This window comes from Porites lutea, chromosome 2 (genome assembly GCF_958299795.1).
Source record: "Porites lutea chromosome 2, jaPorLute2.1, whole genome shotgun sequence".
In the NCBI taxonomy this organism is placed as follows: domain Eukaryota; kingdom Metazoa; phylum Cnidaria; class Anthozoa; order Scleractinia; family Poritidae; genus Porites; species Porites lutea.
The window spans coordinates 40,467,616-40,489,710 of record NC_133202.1 but is presented as its reverse complement, the minus strand read 5'-3'; the positions used below and the strand labels follow the sequence as shown (position 1 = coordinate 40,489,710).

The following is a 22,095-nucleotide window of genomic DNA, read 5'->3' as shown; positions in this document are numbered from 1 at the left end:
TTAGGCGTTACAGCCGCACCCTTTTACTAGATCCCCCAACGCGGCAAGGTACTCTGCCTTGCGCCTTGGGTTAAATTCTTCCGTGCAGATATCAAAATACTCGCATATGTTCTTCAGCATTGCAATGCTGAGTGTTTTCATGTTACCTTTCTTGGTCAATTCGCAAAGGTTTAGGTTGTCATAAGCGATGGGATGTTCTAGCTGTACTTCCTCTAACACAGCCTGGCGGGTGTCGCAAAACTCTTGTTCATCCTGAGAAGCTTGTAAATCTGAGTCGCTAGCCTCTACAGCGTGACGCAACTTGCACGATAATCTTGAAAAGAAAGACTGTATCTGCTGCGAGGTAAGAAACTCATCACTCGAAAACAGCCTCGAACCATCTGTTTTTTTCGCAAAACGCATATCTCTCGCCACTTTCTCAGGGTTTTGTTTGTGGCCTGTTTGCTGTCCAAGCTCAAATTTTTCCTCCAGGTACTTTCTTTGTGATTCGTTAAACCGTGACGACTTCTTTGCAGTTTTCAATGCCCAACCCTCAGGTAAACTGACACCGTGCTTCTTCTCCGTTTCCCTTCCTTCAAATACTTTTGCAATGCCAATATCGTCCTGAAGGATAGCGTGGTACGTTAATTTAGCCCTGTCCAGCAAAGTCTCTTTCTCCGGAATCAACTCGCATTTGCCAAACGACATATGCCTTTCGAGACTCGAGTATCTCTCGTATACCTTGATGCAACCTTCATTTGGGCAGGAGAACAAGACACAAGCGTCTTTCGTTTCTTCTACTGCCATCGTTTCATTGGGTCTTGGTTTCTTTGAGGCTTCCTTGGATGCTTTTACAAAGTCACCAGGGGAAAATCGGCAAGTAAATTTGCAGCTTTGTAAGACATCAGCAACTAAAAAAGCGAACATTGAAATGGAAGTCTTTTTTAATTTCAGATGAAACGTTTTTCGCGTCTTTTAAAGGTTTGTTAATTTATCATGTACACAACTGACTGAGTTGTCTATAGTAGCCATTAGTATAGACTCTCTTATACTCTGTTAATATTGCCCGTTATCCGTAATTATTAGCTGACTAAGTCAGTGAGTATTTGCAACACTCCAATACAGTACATTTATATATCACTATGCCCGTATATTTTTTTTACCTTGAACTTTCGTTTGGCTGATCTCCCTTCCATTTCCGACGTTGAAAGCTCTCCAAACTGTCAACTTGTCTTTGCAGTACTCAAAGTTGTTTAATGTGCTGATACCATCGAGTTTTACTTGAGGCAGTTCACAGGCGGAAACGGCAGCATTAACAACAGTAACGCGAACCCCGGTGACACCTCCATTAGACAGGATAGCTGTTTGAAGCTGTTCAGCATTTTGCACGTCGTGGCCCTCATTTACATACCTGCGGACATGGGCCTTGATAGTCGCGGCTTTTCGGTCACAAGCCCCCTTGCCTCCTTGAGGGTCACTGAAATCTACTCTGCAAACGTCTATCCCAGTGTTTGCCTTCATTAGGGTGCATGATGCTATTATAGCAGAACTGTGATAACATCCCGCGTTATCTTGCCGTAGAAATGCTCTGTTGATTCTAGGATTCTCCTCTTTCAGCGACCTTAAGGTGTGCTCAATAATTCGCACTACAACTGAGCTGTCTTGTGATGTATTCTCAACTATGTGGACGAAGGACTGACTTTCTAAAAGCCCTCTCATTTTTCTTGCGATGACACTTATATGCCACGATATTCCTCGTTTCCCGTACCAATCTGATTGGTTTTCTCTATATTTGAGCGGTAAAAACTTCATAGCCCAATCTTGTGTTATGAGTACAGAGGTCTCATCTAAAGCGCTCAAGCACGCCGTCCTTGCTGTATCTTGCCTGACACACCTGAGTTGATGTGCTTTCCAGGAGTGGATTGCCTGGACTGCATGACTATGCGTGTACAAGACGTCTTCTAGTTCTTCAGGTACAAACGTTGACTCAGTCAAGAATGTTTTAATTGAAAAAAGAACATTACTGAGACTTTCACACTGTGAACACTGAATGTCATGATTATGAGAGCATTGGGATCTTAGTTCATCGTCCTTACTATCGCTGAGAGCGTATCCGCTGCAATGGTCTGCAACCGAGGAGGACTCGGATACATGAACCTTCAAAAAAGACAAAGTAGTAAATTTAGTGACCGTTTGAAGTTTCTGAGCTTTCATCTATTGTACGCGCAATATTTTTGCCAAGTTTGGTTAAAGCAATTAGAAAATATGAATCTTTGGCAGAATAAAGTACACACCTAGCAAGGCGAAGACGGTCGCCAGTATAGAGAACGGTGTTCTCTTGCCCAACAATTGTATAATTAGTTTGGAAAAGAACCCACCTGATTTAATTAAAGCCTCACGACAAAGTTAACAGATTTTGCCATTTTGCCAGTCTCGTGGCAGTTCGTTATATATTCCGGTTTACTTTCAGTTAACCATGTTTTAAATCGTATCTGATACCTTATAATCAGCCTTCAGATACTGCTTGCCTTCCCTCAGAGACACTTTCCATTTTTTGGCAGTCTCTCTGTCCAGACCTCTCTCTTTAAGTTGGTCCACTATTCCACACAAAGCTTCAAACCCTTTCGCGCCATCCGAAGCAATGTAGTCGAGCCCTTGCAAGGACTTCCTTACGGTCGCCCCGCAGGCAGACAGGACTCTTAACATCGTTGTTGGGCTGAATGGAGTGAAATTCGTCTCCTCGCAATAAGCCTGGTACTGCTTTACTAGCCTGTTAGGGATCATCGCCCTAATGACATTTGGGGTTTCTAGTATCTTTCCAGAAGATAGGCGGAGATATCGCTGCCCAAAAGGAAGATCCTGGATCACGTGCGGGCTAGTTATGTAAGTCAAAAAGTGATCCAACTGTTTATTTTCTACTCTCATCCTAGGACTTTTTGCTCGGGCTGGCAAGGCACCCCGCCCATATTGAAGAGAGTGCTGTCTTGCTATTTTGAACCGGTATTTGGTGATCCCTGGAATGTAGTTTAGGATACGCTTAAACGTTATCAGGTCTGCCATGATTGATAATATCTGACGCCTTGTTTCCCAGGTAGATGCGTTTTGGTAAGACTCCGCCAGTGCCTTTAGATATTTTCGGTCTTCTTGTCGTTCACCGATGCCAAGTACCTTCTCGACTGAGCCAGATTTTTTCACGGCCTCCCAGAGGTAGCCTGCGTCTCCTGGAGCAATAACGTTAAGGCCAGAAACAATAACTGACTTCGCCTTTGACACATGGCTTGCTCTAGTACGTTCGCTGGCTGCCTCCCATCGCTTTTTGTATGTCCCGACTGTATGAGCGTTACATGAACGTAAGAAATCGTTCAACAGAGAACGTCTTGTTACTTGACTACTAATTTGTGGATCATCGCCGTTAGAACTCTCGCTGCTGCTGCTCGCTTGAGAGTCCGTTTGATACAGGCTAGTGTCGATCTCGGAGTAGTGTCCTGATTCGTCAAGCTGTGGATGAGAGTATTCGTCTCTTAAGGTCAGCTGGTGCATTGACTGGCTAACGTTGTCTTCAACTTCTTCACTCTCCACATCTTCTCTCTGTACGCGTTAGAAAGGAAAATGAACTAGTTAGCGCAGAAAAATATATAAACTCGATGTCGCCGCTGTAGAGCGAATGACTTTTTTTAACGGCGTACATATCACCACTGCAATGATATGTAAGTGTTCTCGCATCAATACATGATATAAAGGAGTAGTATGCAAGGAGGCTGGGGTCATCAAAAGGGAAGGGGAGGAAAACTCGCCTTTGGCTGAACCTCACTAAACTATTAAAAGCCACTCGGACAAGGTTATAATCTGTTATGTTCATGCCATAGCTATACAATATAGCTCTATCTACCTGTGCGATATTTTGTGATATCCGCTCTTCCGGTTTGTCTACGTTAGATCCTAAAGCTTCTGTGGTCGATTCTGAGCTGGGAAATACTAATAACTGTGATGCTTCTTCCAACTTTCTCCTGCATTGCTTGCAGATTTCTGGAAAAAATAATGGATTGCAGAACATTACTCAGAAAATCTGTGCCAAACTCTTATAGCTTCTGTTTTTGCTCATGATGCTCTTAGTTTTTGAAATGTTGCAGCTATGTGTTGAAACTGTTCGGTAACACGTTTCTTGATTTAAAGACTTTAGGGGGCGGGGGTATATCCGATTATGAATTTAAAAAAAACAAAAAATGGCAGTGGAGGAAATTGAAACTGCCATTTTTTTACGCTCTAAACCCGGCAATGTTGTAAAATATCACTACAGGTTTAACACTCACGGGAGCCTACAGGAAGCAACACTTGGGTTTGCTGGTAGAGTAGCTTGGAATGTAGAGACGATATTCCTCTCTCCCCTGACACTAAAGTTCCATGCGATGACCATTCATTGGGAGCAGTGCATATCCTCTTACTTGAACGCCATCTAATGCCAAATTTGTCTCGATGTCTTGGGCATATTGTTAGTTCAAGGTGACTTTCGTTTAACTCAAAAATCCCTTCAAAGATAAAAAAAGGTTGTAAGGTGCCTTTTCCTTAACAATTTTTAGCGTATATATCACAGCGTCATTCACATTTTATTCGCTTCTTCCACGTTTATCGTTAATTTATGCACCAAAAGATAAATCAAAAGATTTATTTTTAATTTTTCTTTGGACGTCCAGTCATCCCAAAAGCAGTTTTTGTTCCTCTCTTTTTTAAAGTTCCTGTGAAACAAACAAGGCTGTAATGCTCGCGATAAATCTGAGATGGTTTATAAATGTAGGCAATATTAATAATTTTTTTTAAATAAACTTCTCAACGCACTGAAGTATTAATGATCAGGAATAAGTTTAAATTTTGCGTGTTCGCTGAGAAACACGGAGGCTTTTACTTTTGCGTTTTGGCTCAGCTCAGATGTTCTGATATTGATCTTAATTTGATTAAGTCGGCTACTGCACGGGTTAATTATCACTCATATCTTTGTCAGTAAAATTCATTCTTGAATAACACGCTATGTGTTTTAGGAATATGTCTAAAAATATTTTAGCGTTGTAAGTTGCAATCATGGCCCTTAATTAACGGGGTAAAAATTGTATATGAAATGCAGTAAAATGAGAAGTACACGACATTAAACAATCAAAGCAGGTGCTGAGCGTCACGCTTCATTAAGCCTTCCTTTCAAGTCATTTTCCGCGTTACCCTTGTAACTAAACCTTGAACATCGTCCAGTTTTATTTAGTGTGTAAATTATGGACAATAATTAGAATCTACAGGCTGCAGACGTAGGAAAACTAGTGATGTTTCGATAAATTTGCGGACACCTTTCAAAATATAAAAACAGTCTGAAGGCAGATCACGATGCAGCTAAATTACATTTAGTTTTAGTCTCATACCGATTCTTCTTGATGTAAAAAGATTGGGAGGCGTTTATTTTCCTTTCTTTAAATTATGCATCTATTTTTTCTTTTTTTTTTTTTTTTTAACGATGGCCTGTTTAATACAGACATCTACCTTACGTACCTGCACGTGCCAACAACAGCTTTGGTTCAGAGTCTAAACTAGCGTCTCGAATGTTGCAAGAACGTAGATGCCCTTGTACGGCTTTTGTACACTTGGCGAGGATCACGCTCTTCACATTTTCCGGATTGTCCACACTAGAACCACATGTTCCTCCTGCAATCTGCCCATACTCACACGAAGCCATTTGCAAGTACACAATGACTGAATGAAGTCAATGAATAAACTGCACTGTACAAATTAACAGGTGCAATTAAAGACAAAGAAGTAAGCCAGTGCTGCCTCTTCGGAATGCGGGCTCTTCTCGATTTACGGAGAACAACTCGATAATCCAGGAAAAAAGATTTTTTTATCAGTCCAAAACAAAAAAAATTGAACTACCAAAGATGTCCCGACCTCTCCGCGACCATATCCAATCCTGGGTGTCCTGTGGCATTCAATACTTGTTCATGTTGCACGTTCAGGTGATATATGCGCTCGGCGATTTTTGTCAGGAACTTCCATGAATGCGGTTCTTTCTATCCAAGAAAGCATAGTCAAGTACCTCGCACATTGATTTACCTCGCATTTGTTGCCGCATTTGCGTTGTATCAATAGACTGGTACTACAGAGTCGGCGGTAGACAAAACTGACATGTCTGAGCAAACTGTCTCTAATTTCCAATTTTACTATTCCAAATTAATTGCATGGCTCAAAATTTAAAAGGTAAGTATTTCTAAGTAAAAACAAACTGGTAGCGCCAAAAAAACGTCATCACGCAAACAAAAGTCAGAGCTCATGGCATTTATTTCCATGAATATGAAAGGTCAAAGGTCACTCATAATTGATAAAATGACCTGTTTTGAAATCGCGCTCAGAACTCGCCGTTTCATTTACCCCAATTTTTTTTTTCATCGATGTTTAGTTGAAATGATAATATTTCCTCGTAGTATAGTTTTGTTGGTCAAAGCAATGTACCAGAGTGCTTTTTTAGGCCTTGAATTTAGCCAAAATACTGTTGTTGTAATCACCATTGAAAGGTGTAAAATTAGAAAATCTGTCAAATTTTCACGTTTACATTTTATTTGCATTTGACGACACCGATAATCTGAGAAAAGACGATAGTTTGATTTGCTTGGTTAATCTTTTTATGAAAGGTTTCAAGGTATTAATGGGAGCTTCTTCAAAAGTGCATATTTCGGGGTGATTAAAGCCGGCGTTAACGGCCAAAATTTAAAAAATTCGCTAAAAAAATAAGTAAAACCCCAAACGACCCGAAACTTATATTTTTAGAAACAGTTCACCAAGGCCTTCTTTCTGGCAAAGTTTGGGAAAATCGGATTTTTCTATCTTGCATACCCTTAGTCGGTCCTTACAGAAAACCGCTCTTAAACTGCCAATAAAGATCTATGTTTAATGGTGAAGGGATGTAGTTGTTGGAAAATCGTGAAGAGGGACCGGATAATGGATAAAAACTCGAGAACAGCTGGTAAGGTTTTTTTTCTTATATTTGTTTATTATAACCTGCTACCATCTTTACAATTACAGATTAAATGAGAAAAGAAAATAAGCACCACTGCCTTGTGGCAATCTTATGATTATATCCTCTGTGTTGTCCTCTTCAAACTTTAGTTACCTGAAACAATGAGGAACGCAAAAATAGTGCAACTCGGCGCGGGATGCGTAAATTAACGGTTGAATTAAAAGTGTTTTTTTTTTTGTGGCCCCCCAGAGTGCTTGCTCGTAGGCTATTCTTTTTAGGTTAGGTTCTCTTCTTGCATCTTATAAGCGATTTATCGTAGATTAAGTTTGCATAAATGGTGACGTACAACCGGAAAAAGTGGATGCAAGTGGTTGCCTAAGGGGAAAAAACTTTTAAGGGATACGCGCACCTTTTTTCAGAAACTAGTAGCATACTGCTGTTTAACTCTTTGATACTTTGGAACAAATAATACCATAATAGTAACATAATTAGTGTCTCTATGGTCAAAATAAACGACCCTAATGTGACTTATGTAATTTTTGTTTTTGTTAGACATTGCTTAATAGAGAGAGATTTAGAGTCAGGTTTACGGCAAACGGAAAACGGCAGACCCGAGTTGAGAATTTCTCAAAATAGAAAATGAGGAGATGAAAACACTCTAAAACAATAGTAATGGATGAAAGTAACGTGAAAGTACTTATTTTTATGTAGAAGTAAAAAACAGTTAAAGACAAGTAAAGGGAAAAAGTTGGTCACGTGGCACAAATTCACGTTTGCCGTTGGCCGCCCAAACGTGAGTCTAAATCTCTCTTAATGTCTCATGATAATTTGTCGACTTTGAGTGACGGCTAAAACTAACTAAAAAAAGTTCCTAAGGTACAAGAGATGGGATTTATGTCACTAAGAAGTATTCTCTACTACTTCTACTACTACAGGTAAAAAGCCTGAAAGTATGTTTAAAAAACATTCGCCAAATTTTCAAGTAATTGTTTACCTTCCTCTCCGCTGCCAGGTGTACCAGCCAAAACATCAACCTCCATTTGCTTAGTAACCGTGCCAAATGGATTGGTAGCTTTACACTCGTAAGTCCCTGCGTCACTAGCAACAGCTCCAGAAATGATTAGTTCAACACCCGACAGCTTAGCATCCAGGTCATAAACGTTTTTAATTGTAACACGGTTCTCGGGGAGTAGGCCTACAATTTTAGAATGGCAAATTAGTGACAGAAAGGTTAGAAGGCGTTTAGTTTAAGACTCTTAAATGCAAATGCTTACCGCTTATTTTGCTCCAGGTAGCGGTCGGTGTAGGGCTTCCTTCAACGTTGCACAAGATGGAGATGGTTTCATCCTCAGTTACTGTGAAGTCAGAATCGGGCACCGTTTCGCTGATACTAAGGGGGCCTGCAAAGTATCAAGAGAAGATAGATTTACTGCGAGACGACCTCTCCCACAGACGTTTGGAAGACAGATACTACGCTGAACCAAGAATGAGGCAACTAAGTGATACATATAAAATAGAGCAAAAAGGAAGATATTTAAAGTTAAACGTGGGTGGAATAAAAGCAAATGATAAGTGAACGTGTCTTGAGACCATGCAGGGCGATCTGTAACAGATAAAGTTCTAGCTTTTTTCGGTGACCCAAGCCAAGCATTGCTACAGTATAAGTAAGAGCTGCCTCAGACCTCTTAGTGTCTGGTCAATAAGCTGTGCTTGTTTCCTTAAGTTTTTTTTTTTTTTAAATTACTGACACCTTAAAAATAATTCGTATTTGGTAGACCCGAGCTTCTTGATAATCATGAACTTACGATATTTGCTCACGGACCCATAGCTTTCTGTAAGACTGATCTTTGTTTAATGGATTGTGATGTCTAGATCTGATCCCGACCCAAGATCCCTCAATGTTCACCTTTTTATCCACAGTTTGTTATTCCTGACCCCATATACTCACCCGCACAGTCGTCAATGGAAGTACTGCCTTCGTATTTGGTGTCGGTTCCAGCAGGACATGCTTTACAGCTGGTCATTTGTTCAGTATCTTGGTAGGTATCAAGAGGGCATTTCCTACAAGGACTAACACCATTGTTTGTCGAGTAGGTTCCTGCTAGGCATATAGCTATAACACAATAAAAAAAAATCCATCTTTATTAATAGCTGACAAAACAGATTATATTCATGAATAGGATATACACTGGAAATTCCAGACAATTTTCTTACGTTGACAGTCAGAGCTGGTTTTGGATCCGGTAATGGCAGTGGAGTGGTTCTTTGGGCATGGTTGGCATTCTGATTTCCCTTCCTCGTCTTGATAGAACCCAATGTTGCAGTCCTTGCACGTGTTAGTCAAGCTGTCGCTGTACGTTCCAGGAGGACAATTTACTAAAAAAAGAAAGAAACAACAACTCATCATTAAAGTACATGGCTTATAATCAAGGTTGCTTTGGGCATTTGGCATTGGCAATTGGGTATTTGTGCATTTGGCCATACCGAACAATGCAATGATTTGCCTGAGTGACCACCAAACAATAGCTTACTGGTACCCAATTCTTAATGCCATAGCAACCTTTACTGAATCAGCTATACATAATCTCACGCCAGAGGGTATTTGCGCGGATCTTTATGGGAATATAATTAAGCTTTACTTACGACAAACTTGATTATCCACAGCAATTGAACCGGCTGGGCAAAGAGCGCCATTGTAGAGAATGTACTCTGAAAAGGAAGCATTCAAATACAATGGTTTTCTGTAGGACATAAGCTTAAATTTATTTTTAATCAAATTACACTGTTTTGGTCAAGGTTTAGACTTGTTGAAAAATTTCCCTAATACGAATCCTCCGCAAAAAAGGGGATTAAAACGTCGCCTTTATACTACTAACGCCGTTACTATGGCTAAGTCATAAAATTGACAAAAAATAAGATTTAAGTGACACCAGAAACTCATTAGGGGTTGAAACGTGTAACTCTTGTATGTTTGCTTTGTCCGATGCTCGTGATTATTCGGTTTCGAAAGTACCATATTTGGAACGAGAAGAAAAGATAACTAACCAATCAAACTTCGTAAACAACGTGACGTAATTTTACTTCACGTTCCCGCGCCCGCTTAAAATAATGGCTGTCAAACGGGAGAAAAACTCCCAAAAGCCGAGAAAGCTTTGAAAGGTTAAAACCAGGAATCTTACCGAAATACTGAGCAGGATATTATTGACTTAACACCCAGGCCAAACGTAACATTATGAAACCCATAGACGTCCTCGCGACTTCTTGAAGTTGTCACTTCAAAAAACGATGCCTCGTTGACCCTCTGAACAGTAAACTTATACTGCAAATAGGCTTTTAAAAAGTCTAGAATAAACAGTAAAAATATTTTCGAATAGAATTCATTAGCTGCAGATCGAAAAGTGTCCAAAACCTGAACCTGACATCTTCGCAAAAAGTTATTCGTGTAATGAATGTGAGAAGCATCAAGCTTAATTTCAGCTTGGATTCTGTAGTCACGATCGTGTTTTGAGCTAATTTTATGAATGAACAAACTCAAAACAATAGACAGAGAAGCCGTTTGTTGAAAATTTTTATTCAAAATCCGAGCGAGTTACACGTTTCAACCCCTGATGAGTTTCTGGTGACACGGAATGCTTGTAGTGACTTTGTATTTGGCGAAAGAGCTGCCTTTACGTGTCCAAATGACAGCCACTTTAAATTTGTCTATATTTTGGAAGCCAATAAGTCTTACATCAGTAAGATCATTTAAGTAATCTTTCCAGTTAGGCCTTATTCCTACACCCAGGCCTACCCTCCACCAGTGCGTAAGGAGCCCATCAATTATAAAGAACATCCAAACAATAACTTACTCATACAATCCAATTTTCCCGACAAAACTGCGTTTGGAGAAAACATAGCAGTCCATTTATTATCTTGACATCTATAAGATGGATTCACAAACAAGCCCGTATATCCTGGTGGTTGTGGGTTAAAGAAGTAACCAGAATTACACCTCAACTGCAGGAAAAAGCCAAACTGTGACGCTATACCATTCTTTGGATTTGGTATTGTGGGGCATTTTGTTCCTGCAATAGAATACAAACAAAGAATAAAAAAAAGAGGCATAGTAAAATGTGCGGCGCTATTTCGGCAGGGTAAAGCAACAGTGGGTACGATAAACGGTGCATATGCGCCCTCCCCCTTCCTTTTCTAGAACACACAGAAAATTGCAAGGCCAACCTTGTGATGACCTAGAAGACAATCCCAAAGGCTAATCATATTTTGAAATAAACCCTTCATCGGCATGTTATACAAGTATTTTTAAGTGTTGAGCAGGTCGGTATTTGATAGCTCTGACAGTAAGCCAGGGTTACCGGTGTACCTTCTAGCGTGATGTTGAATGTGCAGTACCCAACGTTTCCAGCAGCATCTGAAACCGTGTATTTTACTGTTAATGACGTGTAAGTATCCATGGTGAATCCAGGCTGGCGATTAGACAGTACGCTCACCACGCCCACGTTGTCGATAAATGTTGGTGGTGTCCATGTAATGTTCTTTTGTAGTGAGTTGGTGCGTTCGGTGATGCTTGAAGGGCAGTTCTTGACCAAGGGAGGGGTCACATCTAGTCGAAGAGACAGATACCTTAATCACAGATAATAATGCAAACGAGATGTAGCCCCCCCCCCCTCTCCGAAAGACTCGAGTACTTCTAAAGGTGTATCAAATAAAGTATGGTATAGATGGTAGAAGTTATCATAAAGATTTTCCGAATAAGGCCTAAATTCCTAAAGCACGCTTATTTTATTTCAGTCTATACCAAAAGAAACAGGCAACAAATACTTTCAATCATCTTCCTCACCATTTACAATGACATAGAAGCTGCAACTCTTTTGTGTTCCTTTGTCACTGATTCCCGTCCACGTGATACGGTGTCTTCCAACTGAGAAGGGGTAATTCTCATTGAAGTTGCTAGGAGACACCGATACGTTTCTCAGGTTAGTTCGTGGAAGCTGCCACTTGAACCCAAGGACCACTGTTGAAGTTTCTGGCTGAAGTTCCTCTACTCTGTCCATTGGGCACACGATCCAGGGCTCCGTGTACACTGGAAAGTTGAAAGAAATAGACAAGTCTTAGAAATAGGTATCAAGAAAAGAAAAAACAACAATATAAGCAACAGCTATGATAATGATACTGTCACAGATCACAGGTATTTGCAATGATGACGTATTTTTTTCGGAATCGCAGGCAAATAAAGAATTTGTTCTTACCTCTCACGCAAGACAGTGGCGCTATCTCGCTCCAGTTTGTGTCATTCTGACATGCGGTGTACCTAGGTCCACTCAATGCATATCCATTATCACAATAGAAGACGCATCGTGTGCCGTACTCAACGTCCTTTTTGGAGCAAGATGCTGGAACCACTCCTCCGTGGTTAGGAACGGATAACTTGGGACAAACAACCGCTAATAACAGAATAGTGACAGGAAATATTTATACCTAGCTTTAGCCTGCTACAAGATATGTATTATAGATCCACACAACTATTCCTTATCATTAACTTTCTACGGCATATAGTAACATAAGATTACAAACTGATGCATTTTGGAAATTGGTTTCTGAGACGAGGACCACTACGAGTACGAGATATTCTTAATACTGAGCATTGCTTAGACTTGAACCAGCGTCATTTTGGCGGGAAAACGTGATAGCTGACGTCATTTCACTACCGGAGTTTTTGCGAGCATGTCGCAGTGGTGAAAACAAATTATCAAATGTTAGAAGTTTTCTCACTTTGTGATCAGGAGAGGGCTTAACCTTCTTCAATAACGATAACAGTGCTAACGTTTTTGATGGAAAAAAAGTACAATAAAACTTCATGGGGTGTCTGGTTAAGAGAATACGTTTTTGAAAAGTCGTTCTCGCCTGTAAATCTTAAGGTCTCTGATAAAAGTGCGCATCTGACAGTAAAATAAGTCCGTGCAGAAGGTCAAAGAGCCTTGTATCCCTCTAGGCGTCGATTTTGAATTTAACTCATATCACTTGTCTTTCACTGATATGAATCATGGCCCCATGTGTTTACAAGTTATAACAAAGACACGTACGTTTACAATAAGGTACGTTGCCGTTCCAAAGTCCGTTGATTTGACAGACAAGTGAGTTATCCCCGCCTGCAATGTAATGTCCAGACTCGCAACCATATGAACAAACAGTGTTACGTCGGATGTTTGCTCTGTCATCAGTGCAGCTCGCAGGAGCGACGAGGCCACGGAAAGGAACTTCCAGAGCGGGACAGTAAATCTCTAAAATTCAATGATTATTCAAATTAAAAATAAACGTGTAAAACCTGTCAACCAAATTAAATATACCAGACTTTTGCATTTTTTTCTTTACACAACTCCGGCCCTTAATGAACGTTTTACGTCTTCTACACGTGAGGGCGTTTCATCAATGAACTTCCCTTAGTCTATTTTGTAAACCGTGCTTTTCTTGCAAGGACAAATCTTTGAAGACTGGGGTGTAAAAGAAAAGAGAAGAGGAGACAAGAGAGGCTTTGTACGGCTTCGTGGTGAGAGACTGTCTTGTCCCACGAAAGGTTGAAAATGTCCTCCTTTTTTTAGGATGTAATCTTATTAAATTGCGGTGAAAACATTACCTAGATGACGTCTGAAAAAGATGGGAAGGAGTCTCTTTTCATTAACCTAGGTGACCTTATGGGGCCATGAATTAAACTTACGCCAAATGGATTCACTGATTTTAAGCGGCACAGGATTTGAAAGCGTTTTAGATTTATGATCATTGTCAAAGAAAACATTCAACGATTTTTCCGCAGTCAGTAGCTAATGGCGTCTTTTATGTTACACCCCCACTGTACTACTAACAACTCAAATCCAAGCTTAAGCAACAAAGGTCCTTTTTGTCGGGTACTGTACCTTCACATCCTTTGCCATCTTCCATGAGTCGATAACCGGCATTACAGGAGCAGTAATATCCGCCTTCGTGGTTGGTACACGTGTGTTCACAGCCGCCTTTATCTGCTTTGGCACATTCGTTGATATCTTAGTGAAGAATCAAAACCTGGTAATTAGCTTAGAAATCGTCACTGATAGGATCGCCACGGTTAAAAAAGTCAAAGCGCGCGAGAAAAGTTACTTTGAGGAGTTTACTTATCTGACAGACAGCATATCACTACTGAACACTGCTCGAGAGCTAATTAAAATGTGTCAAAGGACGGTAAGGCCACTTAGAAGTTGTCGCTTTCAATTGCGTGAATGCTTTTGAAGTAAGGTAGCAAACTGAAATACTATATTTCCAAATGTTCGCCTTGAGAAACAGGATACGGTGCAAAGAGGCGACAACAAGAGACTCTCGGGACACGAAGTAGTCATCACTGGACTATAACGCCTGACCAAGGATTGTGCAGTATTTCGATCTTACCTTCACAGCCTCTCTTGTCCGCCTTAAGCTGAAAGCCGGATCTACAATCACAGTTGAAACTTCCTCCAGTGTTATTACACACGTGTTCACATCCGGCGTTATTCAGGTTACATTCGTTAAAATCTTTCAAAGGAAATGGGTATAAAAATCATTAGTTTCGAATGTTGTTTGACTAGTAAGAGAGAGATTCATTCATAATTTTAGTGGTTGTGTAATATACCAGTGTAAAATTTCCTGCACAATACCGGAGTAGGGTTGTCTAAAAACAATGTTAACGAATCAGTCATAAAAGAACCATTGGCAGATAGTTACTGTACACATTTACTGAAACTAAACAAAAATTTACGACTAATAACTTGAATCTCACCAGTCTCTTGTCTGCTAGTTATTGAGTTAACCATTGCGATAGCTTTGCACTTAGCGTTTATCTTTTTTTTTTTGGTTAAAAATGCCATTTAAACCCCTTTCTTTCCAACTATGTTTACTCAAAATGTTGCTCGTTAGTTATAACATGTGCCAATTTTGCCCTAGTTTCTAATGGAGTCTTTCCCCTAACGTGTTTTCTCCCTCTTTCTACCATTGCTTACCTTCACACTCGAATTCACTGTTCTCTTTAAGTTCATAACCCTGATTACATGCGCAGTGAAAACTTCCCGGAGTATTGATGCACATGCCGCGTGTGTAATCGCAGCCGCCATTGTTAACTTTGCATTCATCTTTGTCTAAATGAAAATGAGAAGTCGGTAGTTAGTACAGCAAGTAAGAAATCCCTAGTTCTCCACTGCTTTTAAACTATTGACTGGATTGTTTTACGACATACTGGGCAGAAAAAAATGTAATATTTGTTGTCCCATCGCTAAGCAAAACAAAATAGAGCGAAACAAACATTATGGGGAAGAGACAAGACAAATACTTAAAATAAAAGTGGTCGCTTTTTAAAATTTTTTTGAGATCGCTTTCTTTTGAGAAGGTTTTTATCGGCAACGAAAGTAGACAAAGATAGCGTCTAAGCAGATTGCCACTCACCAATACACGTTTTGCCATCATAGGCGAGAGTATAGCCAGGCCAACAACCACATTGGACTTTCAGGTTACACAGGTTATAACAAACCTGTTCACAACCGCCATTATCAAGTTGGCACAGATCAGCTAAGGAACCTGTATCAAGGGGAAGCATACGAATTGAGTCTGAACTATCGTCACCGTCAAAGAAGGAGATTGCACGTCTAGCTAATGAATTATGCAGTTGTATCTTCCGTAAGCGAACATCCTTGGACTTAAAACGTTAAAAAGGCAGTTTCTGTTGTCTATTTTGCTAGAACCATGTAAATGTCTAATTACGGAAGTTATCCTTTAGGCGTAGATTCGACTGTATATCAGCCCTCGGACGACTATACAAAGTCAACCCCACTGTGGTAATCCCCCCCCCCCAGCGTTTTCGTTACGAAACCATTTTTTGAAAAGTTTCTACCCTAAATAGATAGCTTGTTATGTCGTCTGGGTGGCATACATATGTAAATGGCGCTCCTAAATGCCAGTGACGCCATCCAACATGGCGGACTTAAGGATAAACTTCGTGTACTGAGAATGGTAGATTTCATACTTCTGTAATCCAGTGGAACCTTGTATGAGAATATATCCTGCTGAGACTATTCAAAAGAGTATGACTGAGAGCATAACTACGGTTTCGAACCTTTCAGGTTACAGTCCCTTATATGTTGCTTACATGTACATCACTCTCTGGAGATTTATACGTACTCTACGACCAGTATTTCATTGTATACCGCTTTGTTTCAGAACGAAAGACACAAGTTGTAATTGAACAGACACGATTTCGTACAACTGTATTTTTATATACTGTATTTACTCTGGAGTAAATTTTTGCGGGAAAAAAATGTCCGCAGTAATTTTTATTTGCGGGAACTTATTTTTGCGGATCACTGGAAAAATTACAAAAATCGCAAAAATTTCGTGCCATACGGTAAAACAAATAAATAGAAAAGCGGCACTTGGAAATTTAGCTGTCACTCACCTACTCTAGAGTAAACCATTACATCACACATTGACAAAATTTCTTCACCAAACATCTGCACCGACACATATCGCCCTGGGATTGGCGGGGCACACTGAAGAGTCACAAGAGCTCCTTGGCCAACAGACCGAACACGGTCCGAACATGTGGGATTCTGCAAGTTATTCTTGTTTGCACCAACCCTTACTTCAAAATTTTTGAGTCTCTCATAATGTTTATAACGATTTACGATCTGCACATCTGCAAGACAGGAAAGCAGTCACTCACAACCTATACGCAGATAAATACGATAAAGTGCTGGCACTCATTGAAATGTTCTTGTAGTGGTGTTTCAACAGGCACAGTTGAAAACCACCAAAACTGGCAGATGACCAGGAGTTAGCGGGTTCGTTCCCTGTCGAACACTCATAACCTTTCTTATGAGGTTGAATGGAAACAACACTGGTTTTTCCAAAGGGCCGGTCAAGTGGGCCTGATAGTGGGGACTAGGATAGTGGGATTGGGTTACTGACCTCATATGGGAGCAGAGAGCCCCATTCATTCCCTTTTAATAGCAGGAAAGTGATCATGAAAACAGTAACTGGTCCGTTGGCCAGTCTGTCACCTGGCCAAATTTAGCCATAGAAATATCATTTTTTGATTTTCTTTACGTACCTGTGACAATGTACTCTCTTCCAAGGTCAACCCTCCACCATGGATTCTGTTCTTTCTTGGTGTGCGTGCAGGATTTACTGTTAAAAAAAGGGCCTAAGTTTTCATCTACAGCCCTTCTGCTAAATCCGTTGAAATCAGTACTGGATTGCTCTGTTGTCTTCCCTAAAGCAAGATCTGTAAATGGTATAAAAAAATTCTCACTAACACACTAAATAATTTAAATATAGAATTATATTATATATTTTTTGCCAGTTTCCTCCTTTTACCTGAAAAAAACTTCTAAGAGCTTTTTATAACTCTTAATTTGTGCTCGTAAGTCTACACCCGAGGATGAGGAAAACAGAATGCAGTGGGAAGAGGAAGTTAAAAGAACCAAGGGTTCGCCTGTGGGTCACGAAACAGTGCCACAGTGGTGGAGGACTTAAATTCACAAGCCACGGTGCCGTTACCTTTCAGCGCTTTCAACACTACCCTATGTAATCAACTTTGAATACACGAAATCTGTCGGGTCGTAGGAATATACCGTATACAAGGTAGCTTTGGGATCGTGGCTCAAATTCACTTAAAACCGGTCAAGTAACAAAGAGATCTCACTGGTGAATGCCTTGACACCCTTGATGGCTCGTAAAAGGTACCATGGCAGTCCTAATGGTGGTCTTTTTAGACTAAAACATCAAAAATGGTACCATTCCACAAATGTCAAGGTACGACGATTTTCCCCGGTATTTTTATGGGGAAGCACCCTTCAACAGCAAGAGGAGAGGACAGGGATTAGAAACAAATGCGAAACGAATTTTTATTGCAAAGTAACTTGTGAATGTTAAATTTGTAACGTGAAATTGTTTCGTGAAAAAATAAGTTAACCCTCTTTTCAGTGTTAAATGGTCAGTGGATGAAAGCAATGTTATCGTTTTTTGTGCAACGCCGAATGTACGAATTATGATACATTATTATGAGGAATTACTTTTGTAAAACTTGGAGCAAATGCTGGCGGCAGTTTCATCGACCACTTCAAATCTCTGATCGAGTCTTGCATCGTCAAAGTGAGTGCACATGTCCAGTTGTACGAAAGGAAAGGCTGCGGATAAATATTAAAAAAACACAAATATGAGCTGACGCGGTAAGTCAGCAGGACAGTCGCGTCAACACAGTATAAAATGTCTCAAAAGAAAGCAGTTTCTATTGTATTTTTCTTACATTCAACACACGTTCTTTACTTTGATTAAAATGTACATTTTGGAATTTAGTATTTCACATAAAGACCAATCACGCTATAATCACGTTTGCATGGTAAGGCTAACACAACAGAACAGGACTCCTATTTGTTGCTTGGAAATATACACTAAGGGTGGTCACAGCCGGAGATTGTTGGATCCTCCAAAATCTGGTACTTTACCCTTTAAACCTTAATATCAAAAATGAGATTCTTCTTCCCTCATCATGTCCTTAATTCTCATGACCATTTTTTTTCTAAAGCATTGATATTATAAGGAGTAATTTCATCCTGATCAATCTTAGGGCTTAAAGAATTAAACAACTGAGTTAACCAGTCGGCGGCATCTGTAACTGTAGGTCCATTTTTGCACGCCATTTGAACACACTCGTTTCCACATACCCAGGGGATAATAATAGGTTATGGGCTAGGTGTACTGCTACTGTCCCTGAAAAGGTTACAATAAAGTAGTTGGAAAGCTTCTTCCGACATTAATTCAAGCTAAGAGTTTGTTCCAGTATCTTACTTGGTATAAAGTTAAATTTCAGGTGTTGCTTGAAGACCGAAAAGTCAGTATTTTCACATTTGCTACTCAGGACTATCTGTTCGTTGTTCGCTGGTAGCATTGCCTAATAAAATTCAAAGAACAACAATACGTTTATCTGGCCAGCCTGTTAGGTGCATAGGACACGAGGTTACTATCTATAGAGGCTATCTTAAATGTTGGGTTAAAGAAAAGAAATCACTTAAACCAAGTTTAGTTGACGTTAACACTTAAAAGCTAAATGGACATTTAGCTTTAAGCGTTAGTACATTCATATAAACACGAAAACGTTAATTATTCTGATGTTATTCGCCTTCAGCATTAACAAAAAGCCAGGGGAAAATAAAGAAAACATATCAACTTAATGCTGACATCGATTTATTTTTCTCTTTTATCCCGCAATGTGCTTTTATGCTTCTAGTTCTTTGAAAGCATAAATGTAGACAATTCTCTTAAGCATTTAACCATTTCAATGCGCACATTTAAGTGTTTGTTCATTGATTTAAATTAAACTTTTCAATCTAAGGTACCTAGGAGGGTTAACGAATTTAGCCAATGTCTTACCCCTGATTGAGTATTGACGCATTTTTTGCTTCCCATGTGCTGCAGTGATCCTCCAGTAGTGAAACTAAACTGATGACCGCCACATGACGAGTACAAACCAAGTGCAACACCTTCAGCGACTGGTCCCTCTGGCCGCACACATTTTCCACTCTTCGTGTGCATTAAATAACCGTTCTCTATTTTGAATTCTAGTCTGGTAATGCAAAGGGAAAAGATGTTCAAAGCTTTATATCTTCAACGGCATAGATTGATCATGTTCGACACTTTGGATCTAGTGTCTGGTTATTGTCTTAGCAGTTTTATCATGACTGTTATTTCCCTAACGACTTTCTTAATTCACTTCATCATACTCTTTTCTCCTGTACTTCCACTCGAAAGTTCTTTATTTGTAGACAGTGTTATTTGTCTAAATTTTCTTTGCAACTGCAAGAATTGCTGATAGGACAATTGTTTCATTCATACGCGATATCCCTAGTTCATATCATTTTAATGCTATATATCGTCCTTTTCTTCATAACAATGGACAATCTAAATAAAACAATTTTTCTCGTGTTTGATTTGAAGCAAAATGCTTCTTCCATCACGTGTATTTGTCTCCCTTTTCTACTCATGGTTTACAGAGATATGGAGGACAGGGCGCTTCTATCGAGGCCTTTCTTAAAACTGCTCTAAACCGCTGACTTACATGTATACTGTAATGTACTCACCGACTTGAACTGCAATCGGCATATAGAACTAGTTTAATTCCTTCAAGTATTTTGTACCCTCCTCCGACTGGATGGATGCATTTCAAGGAGCCAAGGTGAACTAACGAACCTGGACCATTCACACTGGTTTTACCTGAAATCATTAAAAATGCGCTTTAGGGTGCGTTTTGTAGGTCAGGGCCCGGTTTTTCAAACATTGGATAGTGCTATCCACCAGAGAAATCACTATCCAGCGGATAAGTATTGAGGAAACTAATTGCCCTATCCACTGGACAGAGATTTATCCGGTGAATAAGGCTATCCAGCCTTTGACCAACCAAGGCCAGGTGAGAAAAAAGGTTAAGATCATAGCATGACTCACGAGATTTTTGTTAGGTGTACTATCAACCACTTGAAGTAAAAAAAAAAAAATAAAGAAACAAGAATAAATCCCAACAGAAAGGTGTGAACCATTCGGTATTGAGTTTGAGCCTAACAAGAATCACTCCTGCTGGTGAACAGCTGGGCAAAAGTTTTGAACAAACGAGCCCCCAACAAACCACTCTACTCGGTCTGCGACCTTATTAAAATAAGCTCTTGCTAAACTGAATGAAGTATTGAGTCTAAAGAGGGAAAATGAAAGAAATAACCATGCAAAATACTATAATCGTTCATTAATTGTTGCTTCTTGGAAAAAATTAACTTACCTACTGTCCAGCACTGGTTAACCCTTCTCCTTTTGATGGACCTTACTACCAAATCACACTGGAAGTTCTGATCATCTTGTCTCGGATCACATCTGCTCTGCTTTAGCCTTGAACCCCTATTATACCCACTCGTATCGATACACAAGTTTGAGTAGGAGTTCTAAAATGCAACAAAATTTTGTTATTATTAGGACTGTAACTTCAAACGGTGGCTGTAGGAAGACATCTGAAAATTGTTTTTTTTTTCAATCAAGTGGACCGAGTGTTTACTATTCTTACGCTCCACGATTTAAGCATGTCATTGGACCCTGGATTAATTAAAAAAAATGTAACTTGAGCTTCTGTATGAGAGAAAAGATGGCTAGGAAAACATTTACATGATCCGGACGGGGCTAACTAGGATTGTAATAGGGTTTCGTTTTGCAAGGTACTGACTCGGCCAGACCATTACTCGTCAAGAACATATTTTCTGTTGACAAGATATTAATTAAGGAATCATAATTTGGAACACGAAAAAAACATAAAACAATTAATACTGAATGGTATATATAAGTTAAGCTCTAATTAAAACTCCCGTGAGCCTCTTGAAATAGAAAGGCCTGCTACTACCATAATTTGTCCTTTTTGTGTGTACGTCCAGCGTTGCCTTTCGTCCGTTTCATTGCAACCCGTTACTTTGATGAGGGCATCGTCTGCTTTTGAGTCTACGTAAAGGCAAGGGCCGTATCTGTGGTCTGTCGCTGACTGTTGATTTTCGATCAAGAAGTATTCTTTATAATGAAATAATAAAAGAGTGCATAAGTCGGCAATGGTCCTGGATCCTATGATCAACCTTAGTATCACCTTATTCACTGCTATTTTACTTCTAAAAATATTTGAAGCCACCTAACAGGTCTTTGCCGCTTTGCGTTTATCTGGCTTGCTTCAATATCAATATTTTGAATCAGAAAGAGGCCCTGTGTTGATATGCAGCCACAGACCAACAGCTGTAAACTCTCTTAGTTATCTTATTTTAAAAAAACTTAACTGACTCAAAAGTTATCTCAGTAACTCTTTATTTAACGTGTATCGTTTCTACTTACGTTCAAAAATGCATGCAAAGGCAAAAGGGAAGAATTTCCCTACGGGCTTGGCAAATATTCACATTACAGAGCAAAAAGGGGCCTTTGGAATCGCCACTTTTCATGGGGCCATTTTTGCCAATGAACATGACTTTTTGCCAGACCTTTGGCGAATTTTAATAAAAATCTCTACTTTATAAGGGCCCTATTGCCATCGCAATTGACTTTTCACCAAATCGAAAATATCTCATCAT

The 22,095-nt window shown here is 39.8% G+C and overlaps 2 protein-coding genes across 2 annotated transcripts in view; both read right to left on the bottom strand.

Moving 5' to 3' along the window:
- On the bottom strand, window positions 1–4,385 carry LOC140926200 (uncharacterized). The gene is made up of 5 exons (XM_073375981.1): window positions 4,290–4,385; window positions 3,869–4,005; window positions 2,479–3,567; window positions 1,143–2,136; window positions 1–890 (listed from the first exon to the last, which is right to left on the bottom strand). The coding sequence occupies exons 3-5, from the start codon at window positions 3,517–3,519 to the stop codon at window positions 1–3; spliced, it is 2,925 nt and encodes a 974-aa protein (XP_073232082.1). The 5' UTR covers window positions 3,520–3,567; window positions 3,869–4,005; window positions 4,290–4,385.
- A 2,601-nt stretch (window positions 4,386–6,986) lies between these two features.
- Window positions 6,987–22,095, bottom strand: part of LOC140926199 (uncharacterized) — a 56,406-nt gene continuing 41,297 nt past the window's right edge. Inside the window, exons 23-45 of the mRNA XM_073375979.1 lie at window positions 21,390–21,550; window positions 20,781–20,940; window positions 20,095–20,227; window positions 19,388–19,580; window positions 18,806–18,908; window positions 18,031–18,144; window positions 17,067–17,240; window positions 16,413–16,652; window positions 15,407–15,538; window positions 14,968–15,102; window positions 14,381–14,503; window positions 13,876–14,001; window positions 13,048–13,245; window positions 12,214–12,408; window positions 11,805–12,047; window positions 11,328–11,567; window positions 10,816–11,031; window positions 9,611–9,676; window positions 9,182–9,343; window positions 8,916–9,080; window positions 8,242–8,367; window positions 7,962–8,162; window positions 6,987–7,120 (exon numbers count right to left, since the gene is read on the bottom strand). Coding sequence (XP_073232080.1) covers window positions 7,113–7,120; window positions 7,962–8,162; window positions 8,242–8,367; window positions 8,916–9,080; window positions 9,182–9,343; window positions 9,611–9,676; window positions 10,816–11,031; window positions 11,328–11,567; window positions 11,805–12,047; window positions 12,214–12,408; window positions 13,048–13,245; window positions 13,876–14,001; window positions 14,381–14,503; window positions 14,968–15,102; window positions 15,407–15,538; window positions 16,413–16,652; window positions 17,067–17,240; window positions 18,031–18,144; window positions 18,806–18,908; window positions 19,388–19,580; window positions 20,095–20,227; window positions 20,781–20,940; window positions 21,390–21,550 — 3,614 coding nt within the window. The 3' untranslated portion in view covers window positions 6,987–7,112. The remainder of the gene's footprint in view (window positions 7,121–7,961; window positions 8,163–8,241; window positions 8,368–8,915; window positions 9,081–9,181; window positions 9,344–9,610; window positions 9,677–10,815; window positions 11,032–11,327; window positions 11,568–11,804; window positions 12,048–12,213; window positions 12,409–13,047; window positions 13,246–13,875; window positions 14,002–14,380; window positions 14,504–14,967; window positions 15,103–15,406; window positions 15,539–16,412; window positions 16,653–17,066; window positions 17,241–18,030; window positions 18,145–18,805; window positions 18,909–19,387; window positions 19,581–20,094; window positions 20,228–20,780; window positions 20,941–21,389; window positions 21,551–22,095) is intronic.

Bases quoted from the DNA above. Each gene is read 5' to 3' on its own strand.
- LOC140926200 (XM_073375981.1), bottom strand. From the start codon at position 3,519: ATGCACCAGCTGACCTTAAGAGACGAATACTCTCATCCACAGCTTGAC. The intron at 2,137-2,478 runs GTATCAGATACG...TCTTTTTTGAAG, and splicing joins ATCTGAAGGCTGATTATAAG to GTTCATGTATCCGAGTCCTC. The intron at 891-1,142 runs GTAAAAAAAATA...TCGCTTTTTTAG, and splicing joins CAGCCAAACGAAAGTTCAAG to TTGCTGATGTCTTACAAAGC.